This window comes from Protopterus annectens, chromosome 11.part0 (genome assembly GCF_019279795.1).
Source record: "Protopterus annectens isolate FY-2018-M chromosome 11.part0, PAN1.0, whole genome shotgun sequence".
NCBI classification, from domain to species: Eukaryota; Metazoa; Chordata; order Ceratodontiformes; family Protopteridae; genus Protopterus; species Protopterus annectens.
Window position 1 is genome coordinate 1,248,310,107 of NC_056745.1, and position 12,537 is coordinate 1,248,322,643.

At 39.9% G+C, this 12,537-nt stretch overlaps 1 protein-coding gene across 1 annotated transcript in view; it reads right to left on the reverse strand.

Moving 5' to 3' along the window:
• Positions 1-341: 341 nt before the first annotated feature.
• SCUBE1 (signal peptide, CUB domain and EGF like domain containing 1) overlaps positions 342-12,537 on the reverse strand; it is a 4,299,807-nt gene continuing 4,287,611 nt past the window's right edge. The window contains exon 23 of the mRNA XM_044087300.1: positions 342-1,037. Within this exon, the coding sequence (XP_043943235.1) occupies positions 885-1,037 (153 nt within the window). The 3' untranslated portion in view covers positions 342-884. The remainder of the gene's footprint in view (positions 1,038-12,537) is intronic.

Consider the following 12,537-nt stretch of genomic DNA (forward strand, 5'->3'; position numbering starts at 1 on the left):
TAAGTGGTATTATATGACTCCTTGTATGTGAACTACAAACAGAATAAATGATGGTTCAATAGGACTAAATATCATAACATATTAAAACAGGGAATCACTCACTTCTCCAGGCAGAAGTGTCAGCTGAGGTACTGTTCTCTCATGCCACACATCACTGCATGAAATATTTGAACTATATTCAGTGCTGCTTATTTTGTGCAGCTCTGAAAGATCTGCTTACACTGTGAGCAAACGCAAGCCCAATAAATACACTCTTTTGCCTTGTTAATACTGTTAAACAAAACAGAAGTCAAAGGACAAACAAGTTATATGCTTGAAGGACAAATAATCTGATACTTGTATCTTCTACTCACATTTTTGGCTTTAATTGAATGGTGGCAGTTTTTTTTTGACATTATAAAAATGAGACTAATACAAATTTAATTTAACATTTAAAAAATAAAAATTCAAGTGCAATTAGAATATTCCAAATATTAGTTGCATAACATATGCATATTTAGTAATCCTTCTGGCTCACATGTAGTTCATGTAATTAGTCTTGTCTAATATGTGCTGCATGTACCAGAAACCTCTCTGAAACATGGAAAATTTTAAATTGCATACACAGTTCATATCAAAAAACACATTTTAAAGTGAAAATAAAAAATGTGTACCAGTCTGAAGGTTAAACCTAATGCACCCAAAAATCCACATGTGCTTTTGTAAAGCAAATTCTATCCAGAATATCGTCTCTTGCAGATTATAAAATATTAATATATTTCTCTTCAAATACAAAAATTCAAAAACAAAACAAAACAATGTTCATAGCTCTGAGGAAGGCGAATGTCTCTATTGTGGTGGACAAAAATATTTATCAGGAGCCCAGACTGCATGCCAGTGAAGCACTACTTATACGGTCGTAGAAATCGAGAAACCTTAGAACGCAGAAGCTTAATAAAAGACCTTGGAAACATTTCTTTAGATTCTTGGGCTGTATACTTGAAATAGTTTTGAGGATGTGCCAGAACATCAAAGAGTGCTTTGATCAGTTTCTTGTCCTGCAAAAGATAACAGACAAGTTAAAAGAATACAACTTTATTGGTTTATTTGTCATTATGCTCAGTTTATATGTACTTTTTATTACAGTCACACTGCCTGAAACAGTCTATTACTAGCATGGTATAAAGGAAGAGATTTTACATTTCTCTCTCAAAATAATATGGCCTGACCTTCACCAATTTGCAGGCAAATCAAACAACTCATTTATTACATGCTACTATTATTTCCTCAATACATAATAAAACAATCAAAGTAATCAATTTATATAAACTGAAAAAATGGAATATCAACATGTTAGGACCAAAGTAATTTTGCTCTTGCTACAGAGAGTATTAATTTCTGTGTCTTCATAGCTCTGGTTAGGAGCCACATATTGAAAAAACTGTCTGGTAAGCATTTGTATCCAGAGATCTAAAGCTCATTTCTTAAGCATACAATTTTTTTTTTTACTTACTACACTCATTTCTGAAGCATGCAATTTTTTTTACTTACTGCAATGTATCACAGATGACAGTTATGTTAACAATGATGTTACTCCATTTTTACATTATGCTGCCAAGAACATATTTTTTCATTTACATGCATACATTACCATAACACACAAATTCATACACAATTCTTAAAGTGGGATTACCCAAAGTGACAAAGCCAAAATCTCAGTTTTTCTCTGAATGGGTTAGTTACATATAAAAGCAAAACACTGTGTTTCATTAAACTTTCATGCCAGTCTGACAACTTAGTATAACCACATGGGACAGCCACCCCAATGCAAACAAAGACAGCCAGATGTGCTAGTGTATGCACAAGCATGCATGCTTGCAAGCGCACACACACACACACCAATACCATAGGTATTTTCACTCAGAAACTGCACAAATGTTATGGTGGTGAGCTTTCAGTGCTTTGTGATGCTTTCACATCTAATCATGGTGTACTGACATGACTAGGTTAAACTTTAGAGAAAAATTTTTTGTCCTGAACTTCTCTTTCCTCTCCACTATTTCCTCCAGGCCCTGCTTACAGGCCTGTTAAGTGGAGAAAGGCAAAGGTGAGGGCTGCGGATGATATGGCAAGCTCAACCAGGGAGGGTGAAATGGAGTTAGGACAAGTTAGCACAGGTAGGGAATGCTCACTGCAGGAACAGCCAGGCAAGTAAGAAAGGCTACATATTCCCAAGGGTCAACTATCCTGATCTCTCTGTTTCAGCAAGAGAATCGGACAAGCCTTTGCTCACTCCCTCCATCCACTGTGAATAATTGCCAGAAGAAGGAAGAAGGATAGAGGTCCTTCCTCATGTTAACCCTGCGCTCATTACAGAGGTCCTGTGGAAAACCAAGAGACTAAGGTCAAAGGGAGGTCAGCTGTGAAAAAGGGAAGGTGGGCAGCATGGTCTCACAAGAGACTGGAATGGGGAGAAGAAATGCATATTTCAGCATGGTCTTTTCCCTGAGGGGTGAAGGAAGCACCCCACTCCCCATCCCTGTTGACATGGAAGAAATAAGGAGATGGAGTGGAAAGTTTATTGCATGAAAAGGGGGAGATTCAGGCAGCATGGCTTCTGCAGCATGGAAAGGAAAGCTATAAGAGGTATTAAATGAAAGGCTCTGATCGGAGTGGAAAATGCCACACATGTAAAAGGCAGGCAGCCATAGCTATCTGGCAGAAGTTACAAATTAGTAGGGCAAGACAATTGCTGAACAACCCAAACTGTGAAACAGAGACACTGCCACAGCACAGTGAGGGCTTTCAACCCTTGTCACTTGGCGGGGCCCCATGCATATGACCTTTTGATAAGGAAGGTACTTGAACTTGATAGTAATAATGCTGTAATGAATGTGTGCAATAATTCAATTGTGTGTTACAAATTATCTATGAAATACATGGGAAAAGTGATTGAAAGTATAAATTACAGAAATTGCGACAAAATAGTTCATAATTTAAAAAGAAAACTTGGTTGGGATGTTTGTGCTTTTTTGGGGGGATGGGAGAGTGAAAGAACAAATGGTAGTTTACTACTTTTACTAACAGAATATTTAGAAAAACTCTATTCAGCTTTTAATATAGGGCTTTACAACTTCAGACAGGGTTATCCTGTATTTCTACACATGTAAATAATTACCACAATGCATATAAGTGAATTCTTATTTGTAAGAACCATTCTTAAGAAATGTCACGATTTGATCAAATCAGCACAAAAAAAGCACAAATGGAATATAGTAAATAATTATATAGTCCTCACTTAAGCTACCTTAATAGTAAAGACAAAAGGTAAAAACCAATAGGTGAAATAAATGAAATTAAATCAACATGTGAACTGTCATGAGATGGAAAATACAGTTTGAAAAACTGCCATGATCAGAAGACACATATATGAAAAACTGTTGTAAGATACGCAGAGCTGATTATTATTGCATGGATTCAAAGTGGATATTTCTAACAAAATATCTAGATAAAAGTTTTTGGTAGGTGGCAAAACAATGAATGCAGATGCATCCAAGAAGGTCACTCAGTGTTGATAATTTAGTAAAGGAACCCTCAAAATTCTGAAGCTCTGTATCTCAAAGGTGTCTATAAGGGCCAGATTCCAAAAGACTTGCTTTCGGTGTAAGTGACTTACTCCAGTGTAAGGCCTTTCTATATGGCAGACCTACAGAGGCGCAAGTCATTTACACTGAAAGCAAGTCTTTTGGAATCTGGCCCTAAGTCTTCAATGAAGTAATCTTGTAATAAGAGATGTTTTTGAAAGTGGACACTTTTGAAATATAATTCAGAAATGGTGACTTAGGAAATACAGGAGGGACAAATCACCTGAAGAATCATTTCTGTGTAAATAAAGAAGCTGGAAAACACATACATTAAATCAATAAGCAGTACTTTAATAGTATAGCACTGACTTAAGAACAGCTCTGCATACCTCATTATGAATGCCTAAGTGCTTAATCAAGAAAACAGCTATACCTTCTGTCAAGAAAGATTAAAATGGGGGGGGGGTTACTTCTTATCTGATGTTGTACTATGAATAGTAAATATACGTGATAATTTAAAGCAGCACAAATAATCCACAATGCTGCTTGCCAGCACAATTTAAGGGGATCCACAAAATCACACAAGGACATCCAGGTGTGGCTTCTAATGGCAACGTCTGTACCTGCTGCCCTGGACATCCCTTTGGCTGTATGTGCAATAAGCTGCATAGACGAGTTGGAGACTGACTCTAGGGTAGCAAGCTGCAAGGCAACCTTATTCTGGACCTTGTCAGACACTGCTCCTGCCAAGGTATCTGAAAGCTCAGTTTTCAGATCCCTTTGAAGTCGGGTGAAGTGTGCCAAGAAGTTCAAGGACCGGATAGTGAAGGCTGTTGGAGCAAAGACCAGTTTCCCAAATCTGTCCATCATCCGAGACTCTCAGTTTGGAGGATGGACAGTTGAATTGTCCTAGGCGAGTTCCTTTTTTGTGGCTGCTGCCACCACCATGGTATCCATTGCTAGACCTTTTGACCAATGGGGCTGAATGTCTAGGGTTGAGAGAATTTAGAACAGTCTCTGGGGAATTGGCTCTATGGTGTCAGGAGCCTTCTACACATGCTTCACGAGGTCACACAAGAAGTAGAGGGCCAGACGTGAAAAGTCTGTAAGAAGACTGATTCCTCGGAGGATGGGTTTGAGGACTTCCAATCACCCCTATGTTTCAGAATCTCCAGAACCCTTCCCCTTCATCGAAATCTGTATCTTCAGTGACTGATTCTTCTGGGGAATCCAAGTGCTTCCTCTTATCTTTTATGGGGTGGCTTCTCAGGGGGGAGATCTGAGGAGGACTCTGAAGAGAGGGGACCCTGCACTAGGATAACTTTCTGCTCTTGTGCCTGCTGCCCTAAGATAGCAGACTGAGACAGACAGAGGATACAAAAATGTGACATTTCGCTGGGGATGGTGCTAACTGTGAGCCTGCTGAGCCTAGGGGTCTCTCCATAATCTGGAAGGCAGGCCCATCCAAAGAGGGATGGGAGACTAGAACCAAGAAAGGCAACCTCAGAACCGGGGTCACACCCCACTCCAATGAGCCAGCTCCCAGAGTAGGAGTTGCGAGAGGGACTTGTAACTGCCACAGCACCAGGAACCGTAGAAAAAATCGGAGCCGATCCAGGGATCCCGGAGCTGGCAGCCAACTCACGGTCCCATGGGTGTGACAGCTCTGATGGAGCCAAAGACCACAGAGTTGGTTACGGTACCAAGGTGAGATCCACCATTGGTATTGAGGTAGTTGGCACCAGGAACATCAAAATATTGGGCTCCAAGACCTGCTCAGAGGTTGAAGGAGGAAGATATATGGGAGTCCTGGGAGAGTAAACCTCTGCTCCGGGAGAGAGGGAGGTCTGACAGGGAGCAGGAAGATCACTGGCTGCCAAGAGCTGATCTACCAATCTAACCGCGTCCAGTTGTGAAAGACTCCTGGAGGAACGGATGGACATCCCTGAGGGCGATTCTGGTCTATCTACAAAAGAACTTAACTGCTGACCCAAAAAGGGGGTCTACAGATGGGGAGTATCTAGTCCTGGGGGTACTTAGTATCTCAACCTTCGGCACTGTGGTCTGCTGAACAGAAATTCGGTTGGCAGGGGAAGATGGAACTGAAATATTTGAGGAGACTATTGTTGGTGCTAGGGAGGTTGTCTGTACTGAAGACAAGATCAGCAAAACAGGAGTCTGGGTAATCTCAATAATACAAGGCACCGTGGGGGATTTTACAGGTTTTGGTGCCACACCAGGAGTCAGTGTAGTTTTTGGAACTATAGGGTTTGGTTCCAATGGATGAGTCAGAACCTGAGACTTTGGAGTCTTAGATTTGTGTACCTTGGGAGATGATGGTACTGAATGGCTCCTTTTCTTTGAATCTGTCCCAGAAGATTTAGATGTCACTGCCTCTGCCTCAGATAAAGCTTCACTGAATGGGCATTTTGGTAATCCTTTAAGAATGAGTTTGTTTTGTCTCTCTGCAAGGGTGCGAGCACTGAAACCCTTGCAGAATTAACATGGAGTTTGTATCTCAAGATGAGGGACACCCAAGCTGTAAATGCATGAAAGATGCCCATTGGGACTGGAAATCTTTCTGCCACAGTCCCTACACTGTTTGAACCCTGTGATTCCCTTCTGCTTTTCTGCCATTTTCAAGCCAGAAAAAGGCATGTGCACAGACACACACACACACACACGACACAAACACCAAAGAAAAACAAGAAGTTCATAGGTAGGTACTAGGCTATTGGCCCTAGGGCCTATATAACCCTAGCCAAAATGTACCCTGGCTTTGCAACCCAATAAAATTATTTTCCTATGCCCCTGTCAAGCAGAGCCAAAGAAGTGATCCCCGGGGTGAATTTCCTATCTCCCATCCAATCATCAAGATTCTTCTTGAAGAGTGCTAATGAGGAGCTTTGTTTGATATAGACAGGTAGTTTGTTCCAGAGTATGGGAAGTCTCTGGGACAGGAATCTATCCCTCCAGCATGTTCTGTTTATTGTGGTGACAAGATTTAGGTCCGTCGAGCATGTAGCTCAGAGGGATTGGGATTTCTGTCAGTGATCCAGTTGGCAACCCATCTTGTGACATAGGGATTTATACCTAGTTTAGTGAGTTTATCTCTAATTCCAGAGTGGGGGATGGTGTCGAAAGCTTTGGTGCAATCTAGATAGGCTGTGTGAACCATCTTACCCTCATCTACGGCTTTGGTGACGGCTTCAAAGAAGTCTATCAGGTTTAGGAGACATGATCTGCCTTTTACAAACCCGAACTGGGTAGGGTCCAGAGTTTGGAGATTACCAATGTCATTGTTTATAGGTTCCATGATGATACCTTCCATAGCCTTGCAGACCAGGCTTGTCAGGCTAATGGGGCAGTAGTTCCCTGGGTCCATGGTGGCCCCCCTTTGTGGAGTGGGACAACCGTTGCTATGCGCCATTCAGTGGGCACAAAGCCAGAGGTGAGGCTATGATTGAACATTGTACTTAGGTGGGGTGCCAGTTCGTTCTGTAGTTCATACAGAACGGAGCCTGGGATGTTGTCAGGTCCCATGGATGCTGTGTTCTTGGCTTTGGAGAGTGTGTTTTTTACCTGTGCAGCTGTGATTACAGGAACTTTGCATTCTTCCGGTATAGAGATGGGCCCTTTAGGGGATGAGAGAGGGTAAAGTTAGCACTGAACCCATCTGCCAGGATGTTGGCAATATCAGTTGGTTCTGTATATTTAGTGCCATTGTGCTGTAACTCAGAACAGATCTGAGTGTTGCCATTGAGATTCTTGACATAGCTATAGAATGCTTTGTGGCTGTCTTTAGAATCAGTGGCAATTTTGTTTTCGTAACTAGCTTTGGAGGATTTTATGAGGGATCACAGGTTCTTACTGAGGCTGACCAAGGAGTTCCTCCAGTCATGGGATTTTACTCATTTTTTGCAACAGTTTCTTTCTTCTGTTGTAGAGTTTTTTTATAGCAGGGGACCACCAGATTGGCTTCTGTTATTGGTTCTGTTATGGATTGCACTATCCATGCACTCGTGTAAGTGCTTATAAAGTGCAATAGTATAGGATTCAGCATTCATAACTCTATTGTCCGTCAGCATGGGTGTCGTGAAGTTTGCCACTTCTGTCTTAAGAAGCGTGAAGTTGGCTTTGGAGAAATTTTTTATGGTGGTTTCCCTAATGGGGGGTGGGGTGGGATGTGGATGTCTAGGGTGATTTGCTTGTGGTTAGATCTGACCAACGAGGAATTGACCTCTGGTGTGGAACACCGGTTGTCCATGTTGGTAATGACCAGGTCTAGGATATTGCTGTCCCTGGTGGGGGTGTGGATAAGGTGATTCAAGGCACTGGAATTTATGAATTCCAGAAAACGTTGAGCACAAGAGTTGGTACATGAGTAGCTTTCCCAGTTAATGGTGGGGTAGTTGAAATCGCCCATTATTAGGGTATTAGGTTGTACCCTAATATTTTCCAGTGTATCAAGAAATGAGGAGTTGGAATCCTGAGGCATGGTGGAGGATCTGTAGCAAGCTACAATTTGGATTGCGGTCTTGCCCAGGGTTAGTTGCACTTGGATAATCTTGCATGCAGTGTGCTGAGCAACTAGCCTGGAGGTGTGGATATCCTTAATGTATATGGACAAGCCTCTGCCTTTAGTGCTTCGGTCCAGGTTAGGTGGCCGAAAGGTGTGGTATGAATCATAGCCTGGTAATGCAGGGGTGCTCTCTGGAGCCTTGAACCAGGTCTCTGTCACTACACAGATGTCGATGTTCTCCATTTTAAGGAGTGCCTCGAGTGAGTGCATTTTGAAGTTTAGACTTTTAGCATTAAGTAGCATTACCCTCAGAATTTGCTTGCTTGTACCTGTTACGGTGGTGAATTTGTCATTTGAATCTTGCCTGAAAAAGGCACTATAGGGGTGGCAAGAGCCTTAGACAGTATCTGGAATACCAAGGGCGACAGGTGCAGGCCATCTCTGGCAAAGCATCGTGGTTTGTTGATCATGTCATCCCAGGGAGTCAGATACTGGATCCCCTTGAAATGACACCAGAAGCTTAGAATAAAGTTTTTTTTTGTTTTATATATATATATATATATATATATATATATATATATATATATATATATATATATATACACACACACACACACACACACACACACACACACACACACACACACACACTAACAATGGTACCCAATATTACCCACAAAGAGGGTAAAAGAAAAAAGGGGGGAAATAAGGATAACAGTGATGGTATCAAAGAATTACCAGTAGGTAGAGGGAAAGGAGGGGCCTATACCAATGATGGTTAAGTCAGGATACCTAGAAGGTAAGAAAAAGGGTAGATACAAGCCAGTCACAACTAACGTACAATTAACGACAACCTTAGAAGGCAAGAAAGAAGGAAAACAAGCAAAAAAGGTTAGACAAATATAGTTATATAATCTAAAAAAGTTTAGCACTTAGCTGAGAGCATGGCTGATGCATCTGATTTTATACACAGCAAACAAGATCTGAGGCAAAGGGAAGAGAGGCAGTATGGGTAGCCTTAGCTTAGAGTTTTTGCTTGGCACAAGCTTGATATAATAGTCGAGTCGGTTCCGAGGATCAGAACTGAACCCCAACAGTCAAGAAAGAATGCAGATTGACAACATTAGCTCTGAGGTTATCCATGCTAAGATGCATGTTATTGCCTGTGCTTCTTACACTAACTGGTGTCTGTTCTAGATTTTCCAGTGTTAGTAGTGGACAGTATTATCCAGGTAAGTAGAGAAAGGCCAGTGTCAGTGATGTTGCTACAGAGGTAATAGTACAGCTTCCATCAAGGAAAAATCTGGTGCAAGCAGTCAAATGTCACATGAGTAAAATGGAAACAGCATCTAAAATTAAACTACATCATTTGGAAGACGTGGATATGCAGTATTGGCAGACAAAAAATTGGTGTCTTTTTGCAATACACTGAGACTGATGTTGCTACTAATTCTGTAGTTTTACTAATACGTTCTTGCACAGTACTGTTAATGTATGGCGCATATCTCGTTAGGGAAACAAGTTGCATGTAAAAGTACATGACTCATCAGGTGGCAAGAAAATCACACATTTTTGTACATTACACTGTCTAATAACTTCTTCAAAGCATATAATTTAATGTGCTTTACTTGTTTGTTCACCAGAAATGAAATTTACATTGTGTAATTTTGAGCCTGTAGTTTTAAGAAGTGTTCGATGGAATGGGTTCAATACTGAAGTGAAAGGATGCTTCACTTGTCACAAAATATATGGAGAAAGATTCAATCATTTGACTTAACAGCAACCTATTTTAAGAATGTGACATTCTAACATTTATGTAACAGTTAGTGGCACTGTGCTTCCTTTATCCATCAGACATATCTGTTCCATTTGATATTCTGACGTTAAAATTTTCTCCGATGTTGCAGCTCCAACAAAGTAGTTTGAGAAGTAATATGATAATGGAAAATGTAGAAAAATGGCAACCTACAGTTCAATAGGAGCTACACTGCCTCTCCTATTTTCACCTGCAATATAGAATGTAGCCATTTTGAATTATCTTGGTTTACTGTGGATCAGAATGCTGTTGACGCATAGCATGGAAGGTACAGATACTTTCTAGGCAGAAGACCTGGGTATCTGTGATCTGTTTTGTATGCTACTGTTAAGAAGCAGGATCAGACAGAGGATATGAGAAAATTGTTAATGGCTGTCACATCATCATCCTCTAAGTGTAATATGGTAAGAAAATGCAAGCTTGTTTTATCATCTGTTCTGGCTAAAATGTCACTACTCATTGTAAGATTACATGTCTAGCACTGCTGCGTCTTTACAGATGTAAATTACTGCATCCATTTGTGTCTTGTACTAGTCTTATGTTTAGTTACGTGTACATGGAATTATGATGGGAAGCAGAGCGTAACATGCACTACTAATCAGACTTCTGTGGATTACATTTTCCTTTAAATGAACTTTGACAGATACAAAGCAGCTTCACGATTACAATTTCAGAGGTGTTCACATTACTAGTAGTGCCACTGTTTTTGTGTTACATGCAATAAAAAAGAGCTATGTAGTTTTGGTGAGTGTTTTCAACATCTAAGTCAGTTTTGTTACTTATTAATGCCCAAAGAATTAATTGATGGAGGGAGTCAAGAAAATGTAACTACATTTTGATAATATGTCTGGTTGATATACTCACACACACACACACACACACACACACACACACACACACACACACACATACAAATATACATAAAACAGCAACACAGTTCAAAGCAGTGAGGACAACCATGTAAGTCCAAGCTCAAAATGAAATGTTACAAATCAATAATTCCAAAAACGTTGTCTTTATTGCGTGCGCATATGGTAAGCGCTTTCACAGAATAGCTTCCTCAGACGATCAAAAACAGTATACCATCATTCAAGTCCTCCTTAAATACCCTAGTTAAAACAATTATGACATCATATGGCATTAATAATTGATAGTCCTAACTTAAAGCAATACAGCTTAGAAAACACTTAACCAAACATATTACTATATATATATATATATATATATATATATATATATATATATATATATATATATATATATATATATATATATATACAGATACCAAAAGAACTTTCTATATATAAAATAGAATATATGATAATAAAACTAAGTATAAAAGTAAAACACTAGGATACTAAAAAAAGTTAAAAACACTGAATGCACACTGCAAAAATATAGCTAAACTAAAAAACTATTTATCTAACATGCATTCTCTTGGACTTAAGAAAGGGTCTAATAGAGGCCCTTTCATTCAGTCCCTTGCCTTTATCGGCCCTCAAACACATAATCCATTTAACCTTTCTCTCTTCAGTGATGTTCCTCATGTCTCCCCCATGTCAATGGGGTTTAATAAAGTCCACTACCATAAATCTGAACACATGATCCTGGCTTGTTAAATTCATATGCTTAGCCAAGGCATTACAGACCATACCAGTTCTTATATTGTAGATGTGTTCTCTAATTCTATTTTTAAAATGTCTATCTGTATTCCCAATATAAAAAGATTGACAGATTGTGCATACTGCAAGATAAACAACATGCTGGGTATTACAGTTAGCTGAACAATGAAAACTATACTCAATACCTGTATCAGGGTGTACAAATCTCCCAGTCATATCTATGTAACCACAAAAGTTACACTGTTCACAAGGGAAATTCCTAACCCATAGGTTTCCTTACCCTCAGCATGTGGGTAACAGCATCCTTCTCAAATTAAGCTTGTTTTTGTATCTAAACTTTGGTCGTTCGCCAATAATGCCTCTAATGACAGGATCTGTAATCAAGACCTCCCAATGTTTATTAAAGATCTCATATATCTTCTTATTGTCTGCAGAATAGAACATCAGTATCCTGATTTCAGAGGTTGGTAAAGGTCCAGTACCTCTTTCTCCTTCCCACATATTAGAGAAGTAGGTTCTAGCCCTACTCAACCTAAGTGAATCTATATCAGACAACGCTATGTCTAGATCCTGTTGACTATAACCACGTTTTATGACTATCCTTCAGATTAACTCAGATGAATAGCCTATATATTTTTGAGTCTTGATACACGCATTCCTTGTCCTCTCACCACATTACAGAATATATGGTTAGAGTGCATACTCTGCCTGTGTAGAAGTGTGTTTCTATAACACTTCTTCCTAAACACACGTGTTGATGGATCCATTGCCTAACCTCTCCACAAAGACATCTAAGTACACCACCCTTGAGGGGGAGGAAACCATAGTGAATTTTAAATAATTAGTTAGACCATTCATATGCTCCACAAACCCTTTCAAAAGGTCCATGTCTCCTACCCAAATAAAAAAGACATCATCTACGAAACGGCGGTAGAAAGAAACACATCTTTGAATAATCTCCAGAGGAAATAATACTTCCTCCTCCCATAAAGCCAAAAACATGTTGGCGTAGCT